General features: G+C 50.5%; 2 protein-coding genes across 14 annotated transcripts in view; both read right to left on the reverse strand.

Annotated features, from left to right (window-relative positions):
- Positions 1 to 3,545, reverse strand: part of OGA (O-GlcNAcase) — a 26,286-nt gene extending 22,741 nt beyond the window's left edge. The window contains exon 1 of the mRNA XM_019636367.1: positions 2,690 to 3,545. Coding sequence (XP_019491912.1) covers positions 2,690 to 2,888 — 199 coding nt within the window. The 5' untranslated portion in view covers positions 2,889 to 3,545. The remainder of the gene's footprint in view (positions 1 to 2,689) is intronic.
- Positions 3,546 to 7,486: 3,941 nt separating this feature from the next.
- KCNIP2 (potassium voltage-gated channel interacting protein 2) lies at positions 7,487 to 25,070 on the reverse strand. 13 transcript variants are annotated; one of them, XM_019636375.1, is made up of 10 exons: positions 24,699 to 25,070; positions 12,358 to 12,453; positions 11,392 to 11,445; positions 10,622 to 10,746; positions 10,147 to 10,237; positions 9,902 to 9,972; positions 9,669 to 9,776; positions 9,386 to 9,504; positions 9,205 to 9,267; positions 7,487 to 8,901 (listed from the first exon to the last, which is right to left on the reverse strand). In XM_019636375.1, the coding sequence occupies exons 1-9, from the start codon at positions 24,769 to 24,771 to the stop codon at positions 9,237 to 9,239; spliced, it is 768 nt and encodes a 255-aa protein (XP_019491920.1). In that variant the 5' UTR covers positions 24,772 to 25,070; the 3' UTR covers positions 7,487 to 8,901; positions 9,205 to 9,236. The 13 variants fall into 13 exon arrangements, with proteins under 13 accessions (XP_019491920.1, XP_019491914.1, XP_019491917.1 ...); XM_019636369.1 differs by having other exon boundaries at positions 9,400 to 9,504; positions 24,699 to 25,068; XM_019636372.1 differs by having other exon boundaries at positions 9,400 to 9,504; positions 10,147 to 10,216; positions 24,699 to 25,066.
- Between the last annotated feature and the right edge of the window lie 1,463 nt (positions 25,071 to 26,533).

Below are 26,533 nucleotides of genomic sequence, written 5' to 3' on the forward strand. Positions count from 1 at the left end.
CGGCTGCTCAGCTCGGGCTGACTCGAACCGCTGTTGCTCAGAGCTCAAACTCTTGAGCGAGCTCTTAACCAACTGAGCCACTCAGCCGGCCCTTGATTGACCTAATTTTATGATCACTTTTAAGTTCCTGATACAATAAAAGGGACCCCAAAAATTCCTTCAACCACATTCACAACAAATTCAAACTGGCCCAAACAGGAAACTCTCAAGCAATCTAAATTCCAGAGCAAAGATCTGAACTAACTGAAAATTCAAGAACACGGCTGTCTCCAGAATGTCCCAGGCAGGAGCAAGGCACTAGCAATGCACATTGCAGGAAACAAACCTGCAGAATGACCTTATATAGTGGTATAAGCACCAGACTGGTATTTGGAGCTCATTGTTTGCTAATCATACCTTACAGCTTGCCTAACCTTTATTTTCCACCTCTCCATCTAATCATCTGCAAGAGATAAGGACAACTTCTCAGGAGTACTATGAAGATGGTTAAAATTGCATTTTGAATACAGAATGCTTCTCTCGCTCTCTCCCCCCACATACACCCCCGCTACCTACATGCCTACTTAAGGGACTAACTGAAAACTGAAATTTCTGACATGTATTAAGCTCCAATGTCTAGACAGGATGGTTACTTAGCACACTAACAAGGACAATGACAATAAAATAACAATACACTACACAACAGATGTATGAAACTGTAGCATTTTCAATCTTGACAATTCATTGTTACCCTCTTATAGGTAGGTGATCACCCTCTTAAGATGATATTAACTAAAACATTAGGTAAATTCTATACAGGTCTTGATAACTTTCCTAGAACACTTAGCATGATTTTTTTCTTAAAGGTCTAGGCATTAAACATCTCTTTAGAGCTGCGTCAATATAAAAAAAGAAACATTTTTTCAAATGTCTAACATTTTAATGTTTGGAAACCCTAACTTTGCTTTTTGAGAGATTCAAGGTTTTGGTTAATTAGCATCACAAGAGGAAGCTGTTCTCTTACACAAAGGTTTATGAGGGAAAAGAAAAAAAGGAATCCTGGCGATACCTACAGTATTTCTATCCTCATTCGTTTTAGGAATTGTGCAAACTTAGAAGTACAAAAAATAATAATAATATTAATAAAAAATCAGGTGCTTAGCCACCAAGAAAATACACAACGGAATACAAGGAACAACTCTTAAGAGACAAGACAACTCTATTCTCTGAGTAGTTCCCTTTCAATGCTATTCTGAAAAACAAACCAACTTATTTAAACTACAAGCTTTTCTCCATAATTGCTGAAGGTATAATGAACAGGCAAGGTTCCTTAGGCTCAGACTAGCTCTAACATTTCTGTATCCTCCAGCACTCCTTCTCCACCCTCCACCCAAGATCTCTGACAACAAAATACAGATTCTTTTTCTAGAATCTCCCTGCACTAAAACAAGCCCAATAAATATATCAACAGATAAGTCACACAAAGCCATCAAGTTTTCATAAACTTTGATTCCAAATATAGAAGTTTTCCATTCTGTCTTCCTCCAAATTCTGCAACAGTTAACTATGCTGAACTATTTCACTCCTTACTGAAAATTAGTTTGTTCTCCCCTACAATTCAACTTTACCTAAAATACAGTAAACATCACCCATTTCCAAATGAAAATGCTGACAACACTGGAAAATAATGACTCTCTCAACCAAGAGGGCAACCCTTCTTTCCTTTTTGCATACCTTTTTGGTTTTTTTAGACTTGATTTTTAAACACTGATACTTTTCTGTGCACACCATTACATACAGAATAAAGCAGCCAGCTAGGAAACCCTGGGTCAGCCAAAATACTTCAGAAAACTCCAATATATGCTATATTCGAGGAAAGAGCAATAATGTAACTGATTCATGCTTCCATAGAATGCACAGCCAAATATTTGTACATTATATTCATAAACTGTGATACAATAATCTCCTGGTCATTTTCCACAACTACCAAAAAAGCCCATCATTTCTTTTTAATGGAAATGAGGAGGTGGCGAGAAGGGCATTTTTTAAACCTCTTCTGCAGTCACTAAATTAAAATTCTGTATCTCAGATATTAAAGTCAAAGCTTCATCACTCAGGGGCAAGGCACAGTAGCGGGCAAAGGGCAATTTTCTAGGTTGCGAATGAGTCTTCCAAGGGTGCGGGGTGGTGACTAGTCGGCAAAAAAAATTCTAAGCAAAGAGGAATTTGTAAAATTATCGGCCTACTGAGCTTGCTTCTCTTCACTCCAGGAGTACAAGCACAGCTGTGCGGGTTATTTTTTTCCAAAAGGTGGGGGACAGCAACGCTATAACGCATTTTTCTATTTGAACGCAGACCACCCTAGGGAATAAGATCCCAAGGTACAAACACGTATACAAGAGCCTAGCACTAGGCTCCTTACCAACGCCTCCGCAGGAGCACGCCTGGCTCCAAGCCCAAGGCGGGTGGGGTCAGGCTTGTTAATTGCAATAGGGGAATTCGACGCCATTTAAGAACGTGAAGGGAGGCTTGCCCACCGTCTTGCCGCTCCCCTCGTCTTAGCATGATCCAATGTCAGACACAAGGAAGTAACACCCTTTCAGAGCCCCTTAAAACACCGCCGCCACCCCCTCACGAGAAGAGAACATGTTAGTACTGGGGCGAGGCGGGAGGGAGGAAACTCTTGCCCAGCCCGCGCCAGGGCGCTCACCTTCCACCACGCCACACAAGAACCTCCGAGTCCCTCCTGCAGCCCCGGCCACCGCTGCTCCCCCGGTCCCGGTAGGGTTGTCTTCTCCAGGGGCCGGAGCTGCCGGCGGCTCCAACGATGCCCCTGCGGAGACTGCAGGGTTGGCGTTGAGCTCACTCTCTCGCTCCTCCAGTGCCGCCTGGCTCTCCTTCTGCACCATCCTCCTGCTTCCAGCTGCCAGCACCTCTACGGTTCCTCTTTGGCCTCTGTCCGTTGGGCCGCCGGCCCGGAGCCCTGCAGAGGGCCTCCGCTCCAAGCGCACGCCCCTCCGGCTCCTTCCTTTCCCCCCTCTGCCCTTCCCCCTCCCACTCCGCAGGGACCCGGATGCCCGGATGAGAAGGGCGGCGGCACCGGAGTGAGCCCTTTGTCAGCCGCTGGCTCAGCCTAAGCTGGGGAGCCGGAAGCCTAAGCCGAGAGCGAAGCTGCAACCTCTCGGTCCCTGGAGGCAGGTGGCCAAAGCTTCTTTTCTCGTCCTCAGTTAGTCTCTGTTGCTCTCTCGACAATCGTAATTCTTCCGCTATTCCCCCTACGGAGCCCCTAGTTCTCGGTTGCCGCTGCCTCTGCCGCCTGCTTCCTGTTTATCCGCACTGCGCTTGCGCCAGAGACCGGCTCAGACCGGTCCCCTTAGCCCGGCTCCCCCTCCTTCTTTTGGGCCAGCCTATTGAGTTTCTTTCGGTAGGGGAAAGTAAAACAGAGGAAACGCGAAAAGTGGAAGGTAATGAAGGCAGTAGGATGAACCATTTATGCTCGCCACCCTCCAGAAAAATCCAGGCGCCCTGGGACAGACAATTACCCCACCCGAAGAAGGGGATTATGGGAGGAGGCTGCAGCCGGTTGGGGCAATAGGGATAACGGGGGGGAGGGAAGGTGAAAAAGAGAGGTGTTTACTCTCTAAATGCGCAGGCGCGGAAACGAAGCCTCTAGTTCTTAAAGACATAGGGAAGAACTGACCTATTTCTATTGAGATCCTTCTAAAAGGTTGGCTCATTACGTCAGCCTGACCCAGACTCGGTTCTGTGAAGACAACGCTCCAAGGAGCTCAGCTCACCCCTGTGTCTTGAATCATTTTCCCCTGCTCCCCACAGCTTGATGCTAACCCCTTTAAAAAATTCAGTCTTTCCTTCGTTCCTTCATTCAGCAGACACCTATTGAGTTGGCCTTCGTGCTAGGCTCTTGGGCCACTATGAGCTCACAGTATAGTGGTGGAGACAAGCAAGTACACACAAAATGCCCCATAAGGTGTACCCAAGTGTTGGGAGAGCTCAATGGAGGGACTGATTTAACCCTCCTTTGGGGAGAGGTTTCGATTTTGAGCTACATCTTAAAAGATGAGTAGGAGTTAGCCACACTGAGTAGTCGGGAAGGGAAGTGAGCACTCCAGGCGAGTGGAACAGTACAAGTGTAGAGACGGGTGAAAAGGCCTGGCTTGTTTGGAACATGGGGAACACGAAGTGTGTGTAAGGGAGAAGTGAGATCCCTTGGGCCTCAGCATAAACATTTCCTGTTGGGAAGCCTTCCTTGAGCCCTAGATGGGCTTGGATCCCCTTACTATATGTTTTCAGAGCTCCCTGTAGTCCTGTCATAATGCACTTATGTTGAGAGATTTGTCTCAACTTGTTAGGTATAAATGTGAAATGAGCATCTCAGTGTCATTCTGATTAAGACTTAATATTGTTCATTTTTCACTTCAGTCACACATTCTATTCTTCCAGTGTAGCCCAACTTGTCGCTCCAGGGACTCTTATAGTCCCTCTTCTTTTTAGTCTTGAAGTGTTGAGATCAGGATTAAGGGCAAGTGTTCCCTTAGGGGACTTCCTGTGATGACATTTGGCTATATCACTGGATATTATGATCCCTTGGAGGATTTGGGGGCTTTCATCCCAGCTGACCCCAACCCTTAGTCTCATGACACTTTCCTGTTTGCTTCACACCTCACACTGTGGCATCTGCTACCAAGTCGGCAGCCACAATTTCATCTACTTCCACAGTCCAGACTCGGGGGTCTGTGGCCCAGGCAAGATCCAGCATCCATGTCTGTACCTCTCAAACTTGAAGGGCAGTTCTTGCCACATACTTTATCTTCATACCACATCTACAACAGGAACCGAAGTTTAGTAGGCCTATGATAAATATTTGTAGAATGAATAAGATAGAGTATACATTCTAGTTGAAGAAACAGACCATAACAAATTCAGTACATACATAGGAACTCAGTTTTTGTTTTTTGGTTTTTTTTAGCTGAGCCATCCTGTCACCTGTTGGCAGCTCAGCTCGGGCCGGGAATTGAACCAGTGACCCTTTACCCTGTTGCTCAGAGCTTGCACTGTTGAGCGAGCTTTTAACCAACTGAGCCACTTGGCCGGCCCCGGAACTCAGTTTTTGATAAGTACTATGAAGGGAAGAAATTGAGTGATGTGATGGAAAGTAACCACAGCAAGGAGGGGCTACTTTAGGTGGAAGAATAAAGTAGTAATCCAGCTGAGCAATGATAATGGCTTGGACTAGGGGAACAGCAGTAGAGACAGAGAGGTGGTGCACCTCTGGTGGTGGAATTATTGATTAGAGGAGGGTAGAGGGAAAATGAGGGAGAGGAAGAAATGAAGACTCCTAAATTTTGACCTGAGCAACTAGATAAATGGTGTCATTTATTGAGATGGGGAAGACTGAGAATCAAAGCTCCATTTTGAACATGTTAAATTTGACCATTACAGGTCCACATGAATATGTCAAAAAGGCAATTGGATACATGGGTCTTGGGGCTCAGAGGAGAATTCTGGAGATAGAACTTAGGAGTCCTCTGCATATAGATGGTGTTTAAGCCATGGGGTTGAATGTGATTTGGAGAAGAGGCTCAGGTCTGAGCTGTGGGGTCCAACATTTAGAATTCCAATTAAGAAGGATGAGTCTGCAAGGAAAGGCTGAGGAGTATCCAGAAAGGCAAGAGGAAAACCAGTATGTATGAAATACTGGAAGACAAGAAAGGAGAGTGTTTTGAGATGGAGCAGCTGGCAATATTCAGAATCCAACCAATAACCAGAAAAAATCAGAATGCCAACCAGCTGGGTTTTTTCTGGTTCCCATTTGTGTGCCCTGGCTCTGGTGCACGTCTCACTTCACTAGAAATTCTCGGCTTCAGACTTCAGCTCCCCTTAAACTTGACTCTACCCTAAAATATAGAGAATGGCTCCATACCTAACCCAGTTATATTCACACTAACCATGCTCATTCATCCAATCGCACAATTAGTCATACAATTATTGAGTGCCTATTATTTGCCAGGCCTTGAAGATAGGATGGGGGTTGGGGGGAACCTAGTCCAGGTACTTGAGGAGACCTCAGGAGCCTACAGTGTATCAAAGAAGGCAAATAATCACTCAAATAAATATATGGTTACAAACTGAGAAGGGCCATGAAGGGAAAGGATACAGTACCATGAGAACCTGTTACAGTATCACCTTGTTTAGGTTATGCATGACATGCACAGCATCCATCTTTCACACACAAATCTTTACTGTGCCACTCGGGACAGCGACTTGGGGATCTGGGTCTAATCTCCATCCTCCTATTAACACATCTGTTTCCTCTTCTGTGCAATGGAAAGCTGAAAGGTAAGCTAGACTACAGGTTCTTAACTTTGGGTCCATGGATGGGCTTCAGAGATACAAAAATATATGGGAAAAGTGCGCATTTTTTCCTTCTGCACAGTGGGCCCACAGCTTTCATCAGATCCTTCAGAGGGGTTGTTACCCAAAGAAACCCAAGGTGGGGTGGCTGGTTAGCTTAGGTGGTTAGAGCGCAGGCTCATAACACCAAGGTTGCCAGTTCGATTCCCACATGGGTCATGGAGCTGCACCCTCTACAACTAGGTTGAAGACTACTTGACTTGGAGCTGATGGGTCCTGGTAAAACACAATGTTCCCCAATAAAATTTCTAAAAAAAAAAAAAAATTTATAATTTAAAAAATAAAAATAAAAAAAGAAACCCAAGGACCTAAGGAGTAGATAATTGTGTGTTGTGTGATGTGAGCAGGGAACACAGATAAAATGATGGACTCTGGAAGTAAGTTTTTGTTTTTTGGACAACATACCTCTCCCTTGACCTCGTCAATGTGTACATTGATGGACGAGAAGGCCTGATTCCCTTTCTATGGATGGTGAAGTTTAATCACCATATAATGGTGACCTACCATTGGTGGCCTCTCTCCAGGAGAATAAATAAAGGGTTCAACCCCACACAGGAAGTCTCTATTACACGTTGTGTCACCTGCTCCATGGTGACCTGCCCTGAGTCCACTTCATCTGATCCCCCATCATTCTTGGCTGGAGTATAGACACAAATTTATGTCCATAGTGGAGGCAAAATTGGAATATTTATACAACAAAATTTTCATTAGAAACTAAAGGGAATTTCCCCTCTCAAAAGAAAGCACTTTGAGATTAAGTGATGTCTGTTAATTAGAAATTCTTGATTCAACTTGTAAGAATGTCTAGCCAAAAGACAGCTGGCTTGTCATAGTCTTTGGCACATCGATAACCTGTCTCTTCCTCGTCTTCTCTAAGGAGAGAGATTCGCATGGGTGCCTCTCTGAGGTCAGGTAGCTTTCCAACACTTGCAGAAACTGTCTCGGTCTCCTGCCAAGGATTGAATACTATGGGAAAGAGAGGCACTTTTCTTTGGGATCTAAAAATCTGCAAGTGCATGAGTTAGCGGTTGTGAAGTATGTGTGGGGCAAGAGGGACAAAAAGGCGGAGACTGCAGCCTGTGCATAGCCATTGTGTTTTATTGGATCTAGTGTATTTGTTATTTTACAAAATATACAGAGGAACAAAAATGCAAAGCAGTCAACAGTATTCTGATAGGAAAGGGAGCTTCCTTGGGGCAGGGCCCTTCCCCTCAGATCCTGGCTGACTGGGAAGGTGAGCTAAATGGGACAAGCAGGTATATTAAGGGGTAGCAGCATGGCAGGGATGCTGATGATGAAGTGGGACCTGGGTCCTATGGTCTCTACCTTCTAGGTGTGTTCAAGGGCATCTCTGGGTAAATTGAATAAAGCAAGGGGAGACCATAGGTGGGAAATAAGGAGGCTATGTGGGGGGTTGAAATAGAGCCTGGGTAGATCAAAGATTATAATGAATGCCCCCACACTAGGTTCAGATGCTATGCCTGCCTCCGTTCTTCCCTTTTCTTATAAGGCATCCACTGGATGGTCCCTGACTCACTCCATGCCTCCAAGTCTAGAGGACATGGCAAATGAAAACTTAAGTTGTAGCCACCAGAGAGGATAGGCTGAAACTTTGGCAGGAATCAGCCAGGACATCTCCCACCTATATTCCCCTGCTGCCACCACCACCATACAAAAAGGAAGGAAGGAGAAGAAAAAATTCCAGAGATAAGCCAGACATCAGGATTCCAGGCTCTCCTGGGATACTGAGGAGGGTATGGAAAATTTCTGGGGTGTTTCCAAGGAGACAAAGTCTTCTGAAGAGCCTGGAAACTCATATTCTGATGGCTTGGTGGCAGACCTGTGGAACTCAGAGAGATAGCCTGGCATGCCCCAGATCTCACTAACAATCTCTAGGCCTTTCTGCTCTCTACTCCAGCTACCTCCTAGGATCTAACCACAGGCTCAAGCCCAGGATTGCTCCTTTTACATTCTTGTCCCCCTCCTACAGAGCTCTCAAAGGCCCTGGTCTGAAAGGCCAGTCAGTGCCAAGGACAGAGCAGTCTCTCTGAGAGGGAGTCTTAGGGAAAATTGTTTATGAGGTCAGGGATGGGGGAAGCACCATAGCAGGAGAAATTTTATCTAGTGTTGTGGTTTCTAGAATGGGGGTAGGAAGTGGAGAACCACTCAATTCCTATAGCAGGGAACCCTCAGCACTGAGTCAGGCAAGAAGGGGGTGGGAGCTGTTTGGGAGTTGGGATCACCCCAAAGATATACTGTGCCCACTCCCTGACCCCTTTAGTTCCAGTGATCTGGACCACTGAATCCCCAGGCTCTTGGATTCCTACAGGCCCAAGGGCAGGGCTAGGATGAGGACAGACCTGGGAAGAGAAAGGTGAGGTCCACCTGGACTAGGGCTAGAGCATGGTCCCCCCAAGATAACTGACCCCCTCTCCTGGGGATCTAGATGACATTGTCAAAGAGCTGCATGGACCTCATGATGTTCTCGTCCTGTAGCCATGGTGTAAGGCAGATTGGAGAGAAAGAAAATGAAAAAGAGCTTGTCAGAGAGAGGGAGAGAGACCCTGATTCATAAATGGGGACATTCGAAGACACAAAGAGGCAGCGAGAAAGGAGACACCAGAGAGACCAGAGGTGGGGAAGGGACAGGCCTCTCTGAGTTGTTAAGGAACAGGATTTGGGAGTGGGAGTGGGGTTGAGTTAGGGAGATGATACTCAAAGGAGCCTTCTCCTATATCACTGAATCAGGCCCTGAGTCCAGACCAGGGAAATGTGGAGGGCAGGGACCTGTACCTTTTGACAAGACTCAATGAATTCCTCAATGGTCACCACACCATCCTTGTTCCTGTCCATCTTCTGCAAAAAGATAGTGAGGAGAATAAGAGGGATGACAGGAAAGAGGCAAATAGAACTCATATTAGTTCTGTACTGGGACCTCAACTCCTTCCCTTCACTCCAGGACCCTCCAGCCTACCCAGTCCCAGGCACCTGGAAGAAGCTCTCCACATGTTCCTTGGGGGCCTCTTCCCGGAGTGCAGGATATGTATACTTTCCCATCATGTCATAGATGGACTTCATGATATCAAGCATTTCCTGTTAGGAAAGAAGAGGATCCCTCCTCAGAGCCTCCAGCCTCCAAACCAGGAGGCCTAGGGATTAGGGTCGACCTCACCCCTAGCTGCTGATGCATATATGGGTCACATTTCCTCTTATGGGCCTTTTATACCTCCTCCCAGTTCTTCAGTTGCCATGCATACCTCCTTGGTAATGCAGCCATCCTTGTTGAGGTCATACAGGTTGAAGGCCCAGTTCAGCCTGTCATCTATGGTTCCCCGAAGAATTACTGACAAACCAGCAACAAAGTCCTGGGAAGGCAGAAGGGGGGGAATGTGTCTTCAGATACCCTTCACCCCACCCCCTTCTCTGCGGTTGGCCCACGGGTCCTGGCCCTGAAGCCCCAGACCTCCCTGGCCCACCTCCTCCAGCTCACCTCAAAACTGACCGAGCCATCATGGTTGGTGTCAAAGGCATTGAAGAGAAAAGTGGCATATGTGCTGGAGTCTGTAGAATAAGTGTGGATCAGTAAGCTTGGCTTCCAGACAGCAGAGGACTTCCTATTTCTATGGGGCTCCCCAAATGCCTCTTATCACTTGGCATTCTCAGCCCCTCCAGAACCCTTTCCCAGACTCAGCCTAGAAATGGATAGCTGCTTCCTCTTCAGCTTGGTTCCCTCACCTCCTTGAGGAAAGAACTGGGAGTAAATCTGCTTGAAGTTCTCCTCATTGACAATTCCACTGGGACATTCCTGGGGGGTGGGGAGACCAGACTGAGGGCAGAGACAAAATCCCCTTCCACCCACCCCTCTTGCACCCCTCCCCACTCCATGCACAGAGATTCCCAGAGAGAGAAACAACCTTCATGTCTACAGGGGGCTCACCATGTAGCTCTTCTAATGGGAGACAAGACTTCTCGCCAGTGCACATATATAAAAACACAGAACTAACCTGGACAGTCTACAGGCTTCGCCCTCTCTCAAACAGGCCAGAGCTCCCTGTAAAGGTTCGGTCTGCAGGGGAAGGTGGGCTCTCCCTCCCCCTCACGGTTCCTCTCACTCCCCAAAGCGTCCAGGCCACCTTTCTGAGAGATCCTGGATAGGTCCTGCCCCTCCCGCCCCCACCCCTCGCCCAGGTTGGCATGGCTTTACACTCACGTTCTTGAAGCCTCGATAAAGGACCTGCAACTCTTTGCGCGTGAACTTGGTTTGCTCCTGCAGCTGCTCCAGACCCTCAGGCCGGTGACACACAGTGGACAGTTCAAACTCATCCTCCACGCTGTCTGCGGGGGATGGTGGGGGGGAGGGGACAGCCGCGCCTCAGGCCCGGCCCCCACGACCCTTCTTCAAAATCACCGACCCATCCATCCCCCCATCTCCGACACCAGAGACAAGCCTGCTAGTTCCCTGGACCTCGTGCCGAGGACATCAAGGCAAGGAGAGGAGACGCTGTTGAGCTTCGAGGTCTGTCAGCAGACCCGACCCAAGGCCAGAGCCAGGAGTCCGACCCAGCGCTGGCCCCTGGGCCATTGATCCCTGGTTGGAGGGGAAGGCCCCAGTCCCATATTCATTCCAGAAGGGGAGGAGTAGGAAAGGTGGGTTCGAGAGGGCGTCTGAGGGTCCAAGCCAACCTCCCGGCCATCGCAGACCAACTCAGATCCGCCCAGCTCAGGCCTTCCCCGCCCAGATCCTTCCCTCGTGCCAAGCCCCGCCTATCCTGGCCATGCCTGAGCCATGCCTCGCCCAGCTCCAGCCAAGCCCCATCCAGACCCCACCCCTGCCCCCATCCCCTGTATGTCTTAGCGAAGGTTCCATCCCAGCCCCTTCTCAGTCCCGCCCCAGCCCCCCAATTGAGTCCCCAGGCAAATGCCCCGACCCCGAGATCCCAAAGCCGCCCCGCCCCCGCCCCCACCAGGAGAGTAAGTCACCTGGGTCCAGCGGGCGGGGTCTGTGGGGGCGGAAGGAGGCTGGGGCGGCTAATGCTGAAGGGAGCGAACTGTCACCGAGAAAGCTGAAGACTCGGGACAAATGCAGACACACACCTCACCCCTCACGCTCACAGCAAATCTCACAGACCTGCGTGTTACAATGCACACACCCCAGCCCCGCGCGCAAAAGCACACGTAACGAAGAGCACAGACACACACGAAACATATCCCACACTCACATGCTTGCAGGACTCAACCCTGTCCTTTTTCCGCATCTACCCTCAAGTGAGACCCGGAATCAAACACAATGACATTCTCAAATAGTAACTACAAAACGGGCCTTTATAGCTTGCAAAATGCAGTGTGATCCTATGAGGTGGACAAGGGCCAACTGAGGAAACAGGCCTAGAGACAAAGCGAGGTCACTCAACTGGGGACCAGGCTGGCTCTAGAAAACCCAAGTATTCTGGCATCTGGAGCATCGCGGCTCCATCCGCACGGGCAACATACATCTCGAGACCCAAAATATCCCCAGGGGTGGGGCGGGCGGCCAGAGTCGCAAACACTAACCCAGCTAAGCCAAGCACGGACCTGCACAAACGCCTGGCCCTCCGCCCCTGACATATTGGCCAAACCCACTAGCCTCGGGCCTCAGCCGGGCCACACTGTCTGCGCCCCGGGTCCCGCCCATTTCGCAAACTAGAGACGCCCACAGACACTCGGACTACGCCTCCAAACTGAGCACACCCACACCCGCTTCCTCCGAGAGCTGCAGCGACGCCTGCTCTCTCTCGCTCCAGCCAGTGCCCAGCCGTCGCCGACACGTTGGACACACACACACACACACACACACACACACACACACACACACACACACACACACACACACGCAGGCCCGCTCCCGTCACACTGGTCACACCCCACACAAACGGGCCCCGCCCCCGGAAGCACAGGAGCGGCACTTGCTTTCACTGACTGAGGGCAGGGCTTGGGGCCCGCAGCAAGGCAGCAGCTTGAGGAACCGCTGCTTCAGCGCTTTTTTAGTGGGCCCTGGAGGGTGGCCTGGGAAGAGAGAAGACCCCAGGAAGGCACATTAACCCCCACTGCCCCTCCGTTACCCTGTTCCCTCCCCACCATCACAAATCAACCCAGACTGGGGGCGGTGTTTGTTGAAGAGGATTGAGGAGGGACAGCGAGGGTAGCTGGGGCCGGGTTAGGGAGCCCTGTGGGTTTCAGAGACATGGAAAATCCACTGAGGCGGCTTGGGCATCTTGTATAATGGGACGCAGCCAGGGACATCCAAGGGGGTGGAGGGAGAGGAGGTGGCATTGGCTTCAGTGTCTGCTGACCCCGTGCCTTTGGCTCCAGTGCTATGGCTGGACCTCTGAGGGTGATGTCCAACCCAAGGATTGCCTGAGGAGGAACACCTCTCCCATACACACATATAATGACAGGAGTGTATAGTGACACATAGAATGATAAATCACAGTGACATGCCATACAGGGACAGCTTGCTACCCAGTAACTCAGTCTCACCCAATGGCCTAATTAAGCAGCCTCCAACACACACACACACACACACACACACACACACACACACACACGCACGCACTTTGAACCTAAAACTCCTTAATACAAACATATACAAACATGATCTAGGAAAACTTTGACACACATATATGAGGACCTATACAGGCCATCTTACACACAGCATAATCAAACCACACAAAAACACACAATGACCCTGGGACATCATGACACTGTATTAATGACAATACAACAGACTATGCCCTTATAATTTACGACATACATCAAGGTCACCATGACACATACCCATATTATATTGTGACCTATGTGTCCATGGCACCCAGATATCTAAGACTGCACCTCACTCACAGAACCCCTATGTGTCCTGGGTACGCCCTGTCTTTTCTACAAGTCCTCATTCCAAAGCACCTAGAGTCTTCCTGCCAGTTGAACAGAGTTCCTCATCAGCGAACTCATCCACCCTCAGTTTTCCTTCCCAGTCCATTCCAGTATGGCTTACTCTTTGAAGGTGAAACGATAGTGAACTTTGAGGCAATAACAGACCTTAGAGTTGAGTATTTTGGTATAATGTGGCCTATCCAGAGCCCAATGATCACAGTTCCCCTCACTTCCCCTATTTACATACTTGTCCTACAACTATAATTGCATCCTAGAGAGACTCGCCGCTTTCACATGTGTCTGTCTCCCGGCTGCACCGGTCTCCAGACTCGGGCCAGAGTCCACCGGACCTGGCACACAGACTGAGGTTGGCCTCAGTCCATTCCCGGAGGGGCCCATCTTCCTTTGGTTGTAGGTTACTCGGGCATCCCTACTCCCATGCAGGTCCCGCCCTCCCAAGCCAGACTCCACCCTAAGGACAAGGCCCTTCTCCCAGGAGGTAACAGCTAGAAGTCAAAGCCTCCTCCCCCTTCAATACTTTCTCTCCTCTTCTTCCGCAGCAGGAGCTGTGGAGAGGTGGGAGGGGGGAGGCGGTGGGCCGGGTGGGGATCGATGGCGGCCTGGCTCCTGGCCCAGGGTTCCATTAGCCCAGGCTTTGGTTTCCCGAAGCAGAAGCCCAATTGCACCTGGGGCCTCTGGTGGTATAGTCGCCACCAGACTGGGGTGGGGGAGGCTCCCCTGCCTCTTCCAACCTACTCCTCTTCACACATCCTCCTTACATACTCCCAGGACTCAATTTCCTCTAGGTTCCTCCAGAAGTAGGAAAAGAAAGAGGTTGCCTTCAGCCTACAGGACTCCTGGGTTTCCTGGATGACACCTCTTCCCACCAAATAGTCTAAAGGGAATGGCAAATTAGAGCCCAACTGACTTCATGTTTTCAGGATTGGATGAACCCCACTGCATCTAGGAGCAACCCCTGTTCCTCATCCCATCCCAATAAATGCAGAAGAGAATGGAGGGTGGGCTAGAAGCTTTCTCCTCTTACTGAACTCTGAAGCAGGCAATTTATGGACCTTCCTCTTGTCCCCAGCTCCCTTCACATCTTTTTAGTTCTCCCAGGTGTCTATGCTGCAGCCCTCCTATCATGTTTCTTGCCAGTTTTCCTGTCCCTGATGGAACTAGGGAACAGCCATGCTATACAGCTGCACAGTTCTTGGTGTGAAAATGAGGGAGAGGCCAAAACTCTCCGTGTGGGGGAGGAGGGGGGAGGGGAGAGGCAAAAAGTGCTCCCCTCTCTACCTCCAATATCACTCTCCCCACTTGGCTTTGGGATGGAATGGAAAATTGATATCCCACTCCCAAGGTCTAGGCCCTGGAGACCATTCTGCCCTGGGATCCTGAGAGGAACTGGGAGAAGCAAGGGGGCTTTGGGGAAACAGGGTTCCTGGTCTAACCCACCCCTCTCCTTCCTGCCAGAGCTGATCTATAAGTGTCTTATTCACAGTGTTCCCACTCTTGTCCCACTAGAACCCACTCCCATCCTAAGCCTTGTGTATAGAGCTGGTATATTCTCAGGGAACTCTGGGAACAGCCATGCACACAATCCGATACCCAAAGATGCTCAGCCACATACCCTGTCCCCATTAGGCACAGTCACATCTACTATCAGACAAAGTCACACACCCAGTCGCTCTGATCACATCCCTGATGCACAGGCTCACAGTCACACACTTTGTCCTTTCTCAACACACACATACACAGACACACAATTATAATCCCTGTATCTCACACACTGAGTCCACATACACACCTGCAAGGATGGAGGTGTGGAGAATCACATACATCTTCAGAGCCCCGTTATGGGCTGCTGGCCCCAAAAGGGACTCCCCAGGTCTGGTGTTGTCTCGTGATCCCTGGAACCTTCTTCCTCTACACCAGATATCCCTGCCTATCTCCAGACCTCCCCTCATATCCCCCAGACTCCCCTCACCTCCATACTCCAGTCCTCCCATGCCGTACCCCTCATCATCTCCCCAAACACCCTGTCCCCTGGCCCTCTCTCTTCATCTCCTTCTGACACCCAGTCCCCCAGATTCCCTCCTCATCTTCCCCGGATACCACCCCCCAGATCCACGCCTCAAGTCCCCCTCTTTACCTCTCCCATATGTCCTGTTTCCCACTCACCCCTCCTCACCTCACCGAGATGCCCTATCCCATTACTAACCTGCTCACCCCTGCCCCCAGTCATAAAAGTCAGAGTAACCCCCTCCCCGATGCTGCTGGCAGCTGTCCCTCCAGCCAGCAGCCCAGACCTGCCCAGATACCTAGGTTACCTTCCAAGGAGACAGGCTCAAAGAGGCCAAACTGCTCCAGGACCTTGACAAACAGGGCGAGGACCACGAGCACAGCGACCATCTCCAGCCCTTCCAGGTTCATAGTGGGCCTGGGGCATGGCCCCCACCAGCTAAGGCTCAGATGGACCTGCCCACCCTCCTCACACCACCTCCCCCTCAGGCTCCCCAGCGTGAGGAGGACCGGCAGCCTCCCTCCCCTGCTCCCTCCCTGGATCTCCTCCCTCTCCCCACCCTTCTCACCCCGCCTCTGCCCCACACGCCTCCCAGCCACAGCCTCTTCCTCTTCACTGACCACCTCAGCCTCTGGACGGGCATCTCCTTGGGAGCTCTGGTGTGAAGGATATGGGCCAGAACAGGCCAGGCCAGAGGAGGGAGGCAGTGGCCTGCTTCTGTCCCTGAGCTTCCCCCAGACACCCTATGGCTACTGTGTGCCACAGGAAGGGGTCCGAGGGAGCTGTGCTTAGGGAGAAGGCAGGGGAGGACAGTGAGTATGTGTGCAAGAAACTGTGAGCTGCACATATATAAGTAAGAGACGTATGGGTCAGAATATGTTATGAATGTCTGGGTGTTTTCTCGTGTGTATATTCCTGTGTTTGTCTGTATGGAGAATATGTGTGTCTATGTATATTTACATGATTGTGCACCTATTAGATCTGTATCTTGTATCTATGGGTATGTGACCTGGGTGTCTATGGTATATGTGTGTGAGAGTGTATTGGAGTATTTCTGTGTATGGGGTGTGAGGTGTCTGTTTTAGTAGGACTGGGGGATGTGGGTCTGAAGACTCGTAATATGGGTGTGTCCTATAATTAGGAGTATGGGTCTATGGTGGTTGTGTAATTGTATCTGCATGGAACTGTATGAGACTATTAAGAGGAGAAGGCAGTGACCTCTCCCGCCAGGAGGACACCACCACCATCGATCGCGGTTGCCATGGAGACTGTGAGGCGGGAAGCACTCTCTTCCCACAGGCCACAGACAGAGAAACTGAGGCCCAGGGAGTGAGGATTGGGTCCAACAGCCTGGGCAAAAAAAAAGGCTGCTTAGCCCTTTCACAAACCTCTGGAGAGGGGACTTATTTCGTGGCCTTTGGGCCCAAGAGACTCAAGCTCCCTGGGAGAGGAGGAGAGACTGTGCTCTTCCTTTCCTCCTAGCTGGGGCCTCACCCAGGAGCTGCCAAAGCCCTGCCTGCTCCTTGGGAACTATTATTGAGCAGATGGAGAAGCCCAGGGTAGGAGGGAACCCACCAAAGGTGCCACCCTCCCATCCCCACCCTTAGTCCCCTAGAGCATTCCTGGAGTCTCTCCCCCAACTTCCCTGCTCCTAACTGGTGGTGATGGTGGTGGTGGTGGTGGTGGAAATGGAAAGTACCCGGGAGGTGGGGGGCGGGGAAGGCCTGTGGAGCCAGTGTGCTGAAGATCAGAGCTGCTGAGTTACTGCACAGCTGGCTAACACTGACTAAGCTCTTACTATGTGCTATAGTGTGCTATGTGCTTACAGACATTATCATATTGAATTTTCACAATAAACCTGTGAAGGAAGTACTATTATCCCCACATTACAGGTAGTGAAACTAAAGCAAAAGGAGGGTGAGCAAATCAATATCAATAAGCATCAGAGCCTCAATTTTAACTCAGTCTGAGCCTGCACATTAAACCACTACATTACACTGGCTCCCTTTTTAGACAGCTTGCCCACCCAGGAAGCCCAGTTTAGGGGGACTGACCCCAGAGGGAGCCCTCCCTCTTTGTCCAGCTCTGGCATTAGTGTGTCTGAGCCCCAGTTGCGGGGTGGGGGTAGGATGGGAGCTGGTCCCAACCCTTCATTTGAGGTTCACTGATCTGCAATTCTACAGGCCACCACTGGGGGTCAGGCGTCCATTTCACACCACACCTTACCCAACATCCCAGGGAGGTGTGGAAAGGAAGACTGGGAAGGAGGGTAGCCAGCCTCAGGCAGGCTTGGTTCTACTTTACCCTCCCCTCCTCCCTCAGGGAGAAGTCAACTCAGGGACTTCTTTCGGTTTTCTCACACCTCAGAGATTACAGGTTTACAGGTGAAACCAGCAAACATCTTCCTATAACAGTCCAAATTCTACATCTGGCGTTCAATACCCTTCCCCTCACCAGCAGGTCCTTTTTTTTCAGCTAGTTTGGCCCCTCACTGTCCCCCAAACACACCAAACTTGGTGCTATCTCTGTGCCTTTGCTTCTGCTATTCCCTCTGCCTGGAATGCCCTCCCTTTTTGCTCTCCTATCCTACAGTTCTTACCTACCTTTATAGGCAGCTTAAATTCCCTTCCCTTCAGAGCCTCCAGTCATCAGCAGGCTCCCAGGTACCAGAATTTCTACTGAATTCATTGTTGGGCCTCAAAACTGAGCACCTAATTCTGTAATGTTATTAGTAGGAATAGTACAAGGAGGCAGTATAGCATGGTAGGTAATAGTGTAGGCCAGAGCCAGACTCCCTGGGTTCAAATCGCAGCTTTGCCACTTGCAATTAACTGGACAAGTTCTTAACTTCTGTGTGCCTCAGTTTCCCACCTCATATGGTTGCTGGGAGAAGTAAATGAATTAATACATACAAAGCTGTTAGAATAACTTCTGGCACAGAGTAACTGCGGAAGTGTTTGCTACCATTACAAATAATATGCCATTCCCCCCTTACATATCTATAGCTCTTACCAATTCACAAAGCATTTCCATAAACATTGTTCTCTTGATGGCTTCTAATGACAACCCCACGAGGTAGGCAGAGTCAATAGTATTGTGTCCATATTACTGATGAGGTAAATAAGGCCCAGAGAGGTAAAGGGATTTGCTCAAAGTCACCTAGCTAAGAGAAGATGGTGGACATTGAACCCAGATCTTTCTGGGTCAATCCTGCTTCCTCAGCTAGATTCCAAGTTCCTAGAGGGCAAAGATGTTTAAAAAATTGGACCTATACAAAGTGAATGCCAGGCTCTGAGCTGGTACCTGTGGAACAAAGGTGAACCAAACAGGGCTCTGGCTCCTTCTGGCCAGGGAGAGACAGCTCACTGAGAGAACTAACTATAAGGCATTTATTCATTCAAAAAATGCCTACTACATGACACAACTGTTAGGCAGGCCATGACATGAGCTATAGTAAAAAGTTTCTAAGTGGGAGGCCAGGCAAAACTTGGAGAGGGTACTTTTTGAGCTGGTTCTTAAAGGATAGCTAAAATGTCAAGAGTCCACCTTAACAAAGGGATCAACATTTATTGAGCACATTTTGTTACTAGATAATTTATATACATACATATATATATATATATATATATATATGTAAAATTTTTTTTTTTAGCTGAGCCATCCTGCCACCTGTTGGCAGCTCAGCAGCTGCTCAGCTCGGGCTGGGACTCGAACTGGCAACCCTGTTGCTCAGAGCTCACAATCTTGAGCAAGCTCTTAACCAACTGAGCCACTCGGTCGGCCCTTATATATTATCTCAATTAGTCCTCATACTAAACCTGAGAGGTAGGGTCTATTATTCCTGTGTTTACAGCTGACTTGGTAAGAGTGAGTAGTAATATACCCATTTTGCAGATGAAGGAGTTGAGGCTGAGAGGTGATTTTCCCAAGATAACACAGATAATAAGAAATGGATTAGGACTTGAAACAGAACCAGTGATCTTCCAGGTCCCTCAAGCTATCTCTCCAAATCATGTAGGGGTGTCAAGGATTCCTGGGTGGCTGTAGTTTAGTTTGTGTTGGAGGAGTTATAAGTGATAAGACCTAAAAGGGTCAGATTCCATGGAGCCTTGAATTCCAAGCCAGGCTATTTGGACTGAAAGAGGCAACACAGCTGCACTTAGCTCTTCACCGAAAGAAGTGAAGTCTTAATGGAAGCACTTTAGGCAGGGTAAGGGTTCAAGGGAAAACTATCTTGAAGCATGAGGTAGGCCTTCTCTGGGTCCCTCAAATCTCATGTCATTTAGTTGTTCAAACTTGGGGTAATACTGCCTTATGGGGGAACACCCTCACCCCCACCCATGCAATTGTCCTACTTTCTTGTCTGTCCTTGCTCCTCCAGTGAAGATCCCAAAGCCCTTCTCAGATCCCCAGCCTCAGTCCATTCCCAGCCAGGCTGAAGACACAGCAGCCCCCAGCTGTATCAGGTGATTAATGAACTCCCTAGGCCTTGGGGCTATTTTGGGGCCTGGAAGTCATGCCTGCTATGACTGAGAGCTGGCCCCGCCTGGCTCTAGCCATCTGTCACTAGAGACAGGCCCAAACAGTGGGTTTGGGAGATACATGCTCCCCAAGAGACTTCCAAGTATGACTCTGGCTCAGCCCATTTCCCTTTCTTCTGGGGAGCACATGGCAAGAAGAGGCCTGCTATACTCCAGGGACTCAAGTGGATACCATGGAGAGAGCCAGGGAACTACAAATCCCAGAATGCCACAGCTCTAGGTTGTTTTGGTCTCCCCAGGCCAGGTGGGGAGGGGATGCTGGGTTCTGTGGACCCTGTCAAGACAGTCCTAAGGAAACCCAAATGGAGGTGTATACAGACCTCAGCAGTACCATATGATACCCACAATCCCCATGTCATAAATTCCACAAAGCCCACACCAAGGTAAAACCATGTGAAGGCTACACAACGAACTTAGTGTGACTCAGGAACCCCCAATCCAACTCTAAAGCATAGAACTCCAAGTACATGCAGTCTCAGTGTCACAGAATCCCAGGGATATGCAACCCCAGGGACACACAACTCCAGTGATGCACAATCCCCTTAATACAGACTCCCAGAGATAGACAAAATGGTGCCATACCATCCTTATGCCACACAAGTCTATCCATCCCCTCATGCATGAACTCGCTAGCTGAGTTCATGTTAGTCCAGTCCCACCTGGGGATTTTCACTTTCTGGACCCTCACCCAGTCATCTTAAGATCCCATTAAATTAAGCAATTCAGTAAAGGGCTGTGCGTTTTTCCTTCTCTGCTACAAGCTTCCTCCTTTTGTCCCTGTGAGGGGCAAGAACCCTCACATCCACCTGCTTGAGGCACCCTCCTCTTACCTCAGTGAGAAACCCTGCTCCCTCCTCTACCATTGTGAAGAACCATGATGCCCCCTCTCCTTTCCTCCTGAGGATTCTTGTCTCTTCCACCTTCTCCGTAAGGGATCCTATTCCCAGCTCCACTTCTGTAAGGGGTCTTGCCCTTTAAACCCTTTTCTTTGAGACATCCTGCTCCATCTGTGAGGGGCCCTTTCCCTCCCCACCTCTGTAAGGATCCTATCCCACTTCGCTCACTTTTTGAGGGGTCCAGCCCCTTCCTCCCTTTCTCATACCTGGCGACAGCGACCCAGTCACCAGCTGGTAGAGGGATCGCGCTGCCTGTCCCAATGGGCTCCGGCACCTGCGGGGGCAATGGTTCATGGTTCCGCCGCGAGCACAGTGGCCAAGCTCCGCCCCCAAGGCCCGGGGTGGTCGGGTCTCCGCCCCAACCCGAGTGGGCCCTGCGTGGGCGGCGCGGGAGGGCCGGACCGGCAGGACCAGGATCTCAGACAGCAAAGCCTCGTTCTGTTCCCTGCCTTCTCCTGGCCGCACGAGGGGAACTCACCCTGGCCCCATCATCTAAAGCACCCGCCCCTTAAGTTCCTAGACTGGGGCGGGGGGATGGGAGGGGGCAGCGCGGACTCTCCTTACAGCCTTCTTTGGTAACATTTTCAGGATTTTTGGTAGGGAAGGGGGACACTCACAGGTTTTGAAAAAGGAGGTGGAGGGGGAAATGAACCTTATCTTTCATTGCTCTTCTTCAGCCCCTCCTTCTCTGCCTTTCACACCCCTCCTCCTCCCATTTTGGTAGAAATGAGAAGGGGGTAAGAGGCCACAGTTGTCATGGAAACTTCCCACACTTCCATACTTCCTGGACCAATGGGAGAGAGAGGAGAAGGGAGGAGGAGTAACTGGCCAGGGTAAATGGGTGACAAAGAAGAAGCGGCAGGGATGTGCCGTGGTCTCTGTCTCCTGACACTGAATCCCTTTCTCTCATAGCGGTTTCTGTTTTGTGTCCCTCTGTCCTGGTCCATTGGGTTCACAGACTCCCATCATACGCTGATTGCCAGCCAAATGCGTCATGAAGCTGCCCTCCCTTCAGTCCCAGCCCTGACCCCTTTCCTGGACTCAACCCTATCTCGTTATACCCGAAGTAAACCCCTTCCAAGACCCACTAACGCCTTCAGACTGCTGGGTTAACCTGCTGAAGGGACTTAGTCCCACTCCTCCGACTGGATCCCGTATATTTGGCTTAAAAATCCTACATCTACGAAGCGAGAGTCACCTCTGAACTCCACACAAATCTTGCTACTTGATTTAGTGACATCCCCTTTCAGAATCAACTCTGCAGGCATGGCTCTTCTAGGACCACACGGGGGCGCTCCAGTCCGGGGAACAATATTTATGGCCAGAGGAACCCGACTCCAAGATACCAGGCCCAGGGATCCGAGCTCAGGCCTTGGCCAGCCAAGTCCCAACTCTCTCCTCATCTTCTCCAGTCCTTTTTCTTTGCTTCCAGCTCGGACAGGAACACCGCTGATCGCTGACTTTTCCCACCCCACCGCGCTGCCCAGCGGCTCTGCTGGGCTGGGAAGACCAGAGGGGTTAGATGCGGGGCGGGGTGGCTCTCGGACTTTTTTTCCCTTTAAAAGTCTTCTCCGTCTTTGTTTTGAGCCTGGGGTGGGAGTGGGTAAGGAAAGCGGTCGGAAGAATGGAGGATGCCCTGAGGTATGACTTTAAACCCCCTCCCTAAGAGTCTGATGGGATGGGACAATGGAAGCCTCGACTACCCCCCATTTCCGATTCCAGGAATCCCACCTGCACAAAGAAGGAACTTTGGGATCTCCGTGGCCGGGCCGCACCTCCTCCCGGCGTGCTATTCAGCACCGCGGACAACGACTCCCCTTCAGGCTTCCTTCCGCTCAGGTCGTCTCCAAGAACACTGAGCACTCTGAGTTTTAATATAGGGGGCGTCCCAACTTTTGTCCCCTGCTCTGATAAGCCCTCCTTGGAAAGGAGAGCTCTTAGTAGTCCTATTTCTTCTTTCCAAATCGTGTGTAGAGCTATCTACAGAGAGGAGGCTCATAATGTGGAAAACAACAATTCTTGACGCTTGCCAATATTTGACCTTTCTATTTCCCTTGGGAGGCAGGCAAGAAGTCGTATTCTCCATTTTACAGATGAGGAAAGTGAGGCCCAGATGGAACAAAAGTCATATATAGCTGGTACTCACACTTCATTCCTGCACCTTCCAATACAAGTGCTTCTATCCTTCACCCAAGTAATCTCTGATTCAAATAGCCAACTTGGTAGGGGATGATTCCAGTAAAAAGGGGAAAATCAAAGCAGGAAGCAAACACTGACTAATGTGGTGCTGATGAGGGCCCTAGGGCCCTTACTACTTCTCAAAGATCCTGAGATAACAGAGTTCAAAGCAGACCTACAGCTGGACCTTTGAATTCCACCCAAGTCTGAGGCACATTTGGGGCTTGCCTGAGTGGAAAGGCTCCCTCTTCTGAGAGTCTTGGCTTAGGGACTAGGACCTCACCAGGGTCAGTGAGTGGGGAGACACTTTCTAAAGGCATTACACCCTAGTCAGTCTTCTCCCCCATCCCCAAGTCTTAATCTCACTCTGCTCAGGACAAGGATCATGTCCTCCCTCCACCTCCCTTGCTTGTTTCAGACACAGGTGAGACAGTCTTCCTCCTCCCATTCTCTATTGGAGTTCTTGGGCAGGCTGTAGAATGAGAGACAGAAACACACACAAACATGGAAATGTGCACATGGTGTCACCCACACAAAAACAGGATCTGCCTACCAACCCAGGAATGTGCATAGGCACAGATGTACTGGTTGCACATACCTCCCCAATGTGGGAGAGGATGCCTGGGCAGCAAAGTGGTTTGGGGGGTCACTTATAAAGCGAGGCCACATAGCACCTCTCGGGCCTGGAGCTTCTATTTCTGGGTATGGAGAGGAGGCAAGAGGGTGTGTTTTCCTCCAGGTTCGGGAGGGTTGTTGGGGGTTGAAAGAGCTTCAGTTGTAAAAATGATCTGAGTACTTTATGCGGGGTGAGGGGAGGGAGGGGCTGACCTAACACTAACCAAAGCCTCCTTACAAGATCCAGGTGCTGCTCCTGGGGTCCACCTGGAGTCCCTCCTTGGGTCCACCTGGGCTATTTGTGGAAAATGTGGGGGAAGCAGTGGTGTATGCTAAAGACCCACTTCTGCACCAGAAAGCCAGAGAGGCAGCTAGGGTAAGACATGTCATAGACACAGAGCCCCGCTGAAGACACCACTACATGAAAATACACAATCAGCATCAAATGTCAACGTAACCCGCAGTCTCACAAAGACAAAACATAACACAACCCACTTCACAAATGCTTGCCTCAGGAGGTTCACAAAGTCTTACAAAGAGACATGCCATCATAAAGTGAAGCCCTGACACGTTCTGGAAGTCACATGCCACTTCATACAGAATCACACTCAATGTAGAGTTGCACATAGAATAGAAACACATGGTGAAAACAACTTCATTAGTACGATCAGAGTCCTAAACAACCTCACTCAAACATCTGACAAGATCATACAATTGTACAGCCACATATAATCACATTCACCCTGGCTGTCACCAAGCTCAGGGCACATGGCAACCAGCTGTGGGAGGAACACACACATATACACACAGACACACACAAAGAATGACAGGCGCTCACGCACGTAACACCTCCCACTCCAGATATCCTCTTAGCCTTGTGTCACACCCGCCCACACCTGCTGCCTCTCCCCACCTGCCCACCTGCTCTCCCCACCCCCTGCCACCCCCCACCCCGCCCCGTGGGACCCAAGCTTTGAACTCCAGTGTCCTGGGGCCCAGAACAGTCAGGAGGGTGCTTGAAAATGGGGCAGAGTGTGGGTAAGGGCTTGGCCAGGATCAGAGGCTTAAGGGTCTGGGGGGATGGAATCTACCCTCCCTCCCGTGACCCCCGATCCACCCACTCACCGGTGAGCTGGTCATAGGATCCGTCCAGGTCTCGGGAATCGGACAAACTCTCCTTGCGACCCTGGCCCCGCATGGCCCCCGGCGCCCCACTCCCGTCCCGCCTGGGCAGTGGGAGGGGGCGCCGGGTGGCCAGGATAGGACGCTCACACGGCGCCCCCTGGCGGCGTAGAGCGCTGCAGGGGCTGCGGGCTGGAAGAGTCGGGACTGGGGCTGAGAGTCCGGGGACCTGGTCCGGGTCTAAGGCCCACCCGGGGTCGTGGGGCAGGAGCGGGAGGGAGGCTTGGGTAGTAGGTGAAGAGCAGAGCCGGAGACTGAGCGGAGCTGAGCGCAGAGCCGGAGCACAGCCGCCTCTCTCCTCCCGCCCCCTCCTCGCGGCTGTCACCGCCGCCTCCCCCCTTTGGCGCTGCCGGGATTGGTTCCCCCTACCCCCGCCCCCTCCTCTTTGCAGTTCGGGGGAGGCACCGGTGAAAGGGTGAGCTAGAAAGAGCGAGGAGGGAGACTGGCTCTCCAGCAACACTACCCCCTAAAGCTGAAGCCATGGGTCTTCGAGGGTGCAGGAGAGCAGGGCCAGAAAGGCCCCCCCAGTGAGGAAACCCCACCCGCAATTCACAGGCACTCCTTCCCCGACTGTCAGCACCGGTTGGGGTATGTCTCTAAGTCCCCTGTCCGTCAGTCTCCACGTTAGCCCCTATATACTCTTGTTCTTCCATTTATGGGTCTCTGTGGCCCCTTCCAATGCTCACCCTGCTTGAAGGGGACTGGGGATGCAAAGGAAAGGTCAACCTGGCCTCTCATAAGGCTCATCTGAAGCCAGTGCACTAATTTTCTCTTCTTTCAGAAGGACCCCAATCCTCACCCACTCCAGGGCGTTGGCTCTGGGCCCATTCACTTTCCGAGTGCCTTCTTCCCTGATCTAATGACCCCCATGGGCCAACTGGGAAGAAAAGAAAGTAAAACAAGTCAGTTTCTCAAGACTTGCTTGCTCTTTTGTTCTCCCCTCACCACAACTTTCCTGCCCTTCTCTCTTTTGTCACCTGCTGTCATAGATTCCTTCTGTTTAACATACGATTTCTTTCGGGAGCAACTGAGGGTGAGCATCCAGAGTGGGGAATAAATGTTCTTGTTATGAGCCCCATTCCCTTAGATTAGCTCCTTTTCTGAAGCCAGAGGCTTGCACAGAACTGGCTACCTCTGGCTCCCAGGAATGGCTACTGAACGACTGAACCTACTCGTCTGACCTTCCCCAGAATGCTGCCTGGGATCCTAGCCCAAGAGCGCTCCACCTACCACCAAGAGGATGGGGAGGAGGGAAGTGTCTGGCGGGTCTAGATAGTACCGTGGCAGTATCCCAAGTAATCCCTACCTGCCCAATGAGTCCTTTGGAGGAGTAACCTGTTGAGACTGAAAGCTTCAGCTAAAGTAACCCCAACACATTTAATCTCTTTAATTGGATTTAATTTCCAAGCACCTGATTCAATGAACCCAGCAGGAATTATAGTGGGAGTTTGGGCATAAAAAAGGGACAAGCAGCCAAAGGAGACTATCTTTGGGAACAATGCCCTGCTCCTGGCTCTGGAAGATCTTCCACAGACCTGGCAAAGACACTGGGCCATGGACAGAGCATGGGAAGCTCCTTTTGGGGTTGAACTCTAGGAGAGACTGGGACTCCTGCCTGAAGTTCTAGAATAAGGTGTGTGTAAATGGGCCAGAGATGGGTGGGCCTTTATAATGGAGGGCAAGGAGTCCTTTGCTTATTGCCTCATGACCTAGACCTGCCCTTATTCACTTCATCGGAAAGACTGGCAGGAATCCATAAGCAGCCCAAATGGGCTGGC

This window comes from Hipposideros armiger, unplaced genomic scaffold, assembly GCF_001890085.2.
Source record: "Hipposideros armiger isolate ML-2016 unplaced genomic scaffold, ASM189008v1 scaffold_28, whole genome shotgun sequence".
Taxonomy (NCBI): Eukaryota; Metazoa; Chordata; class Mammalia; order Chiroptera; family Hipposideridae; genus Hipposideros; species Hipposideros armiger.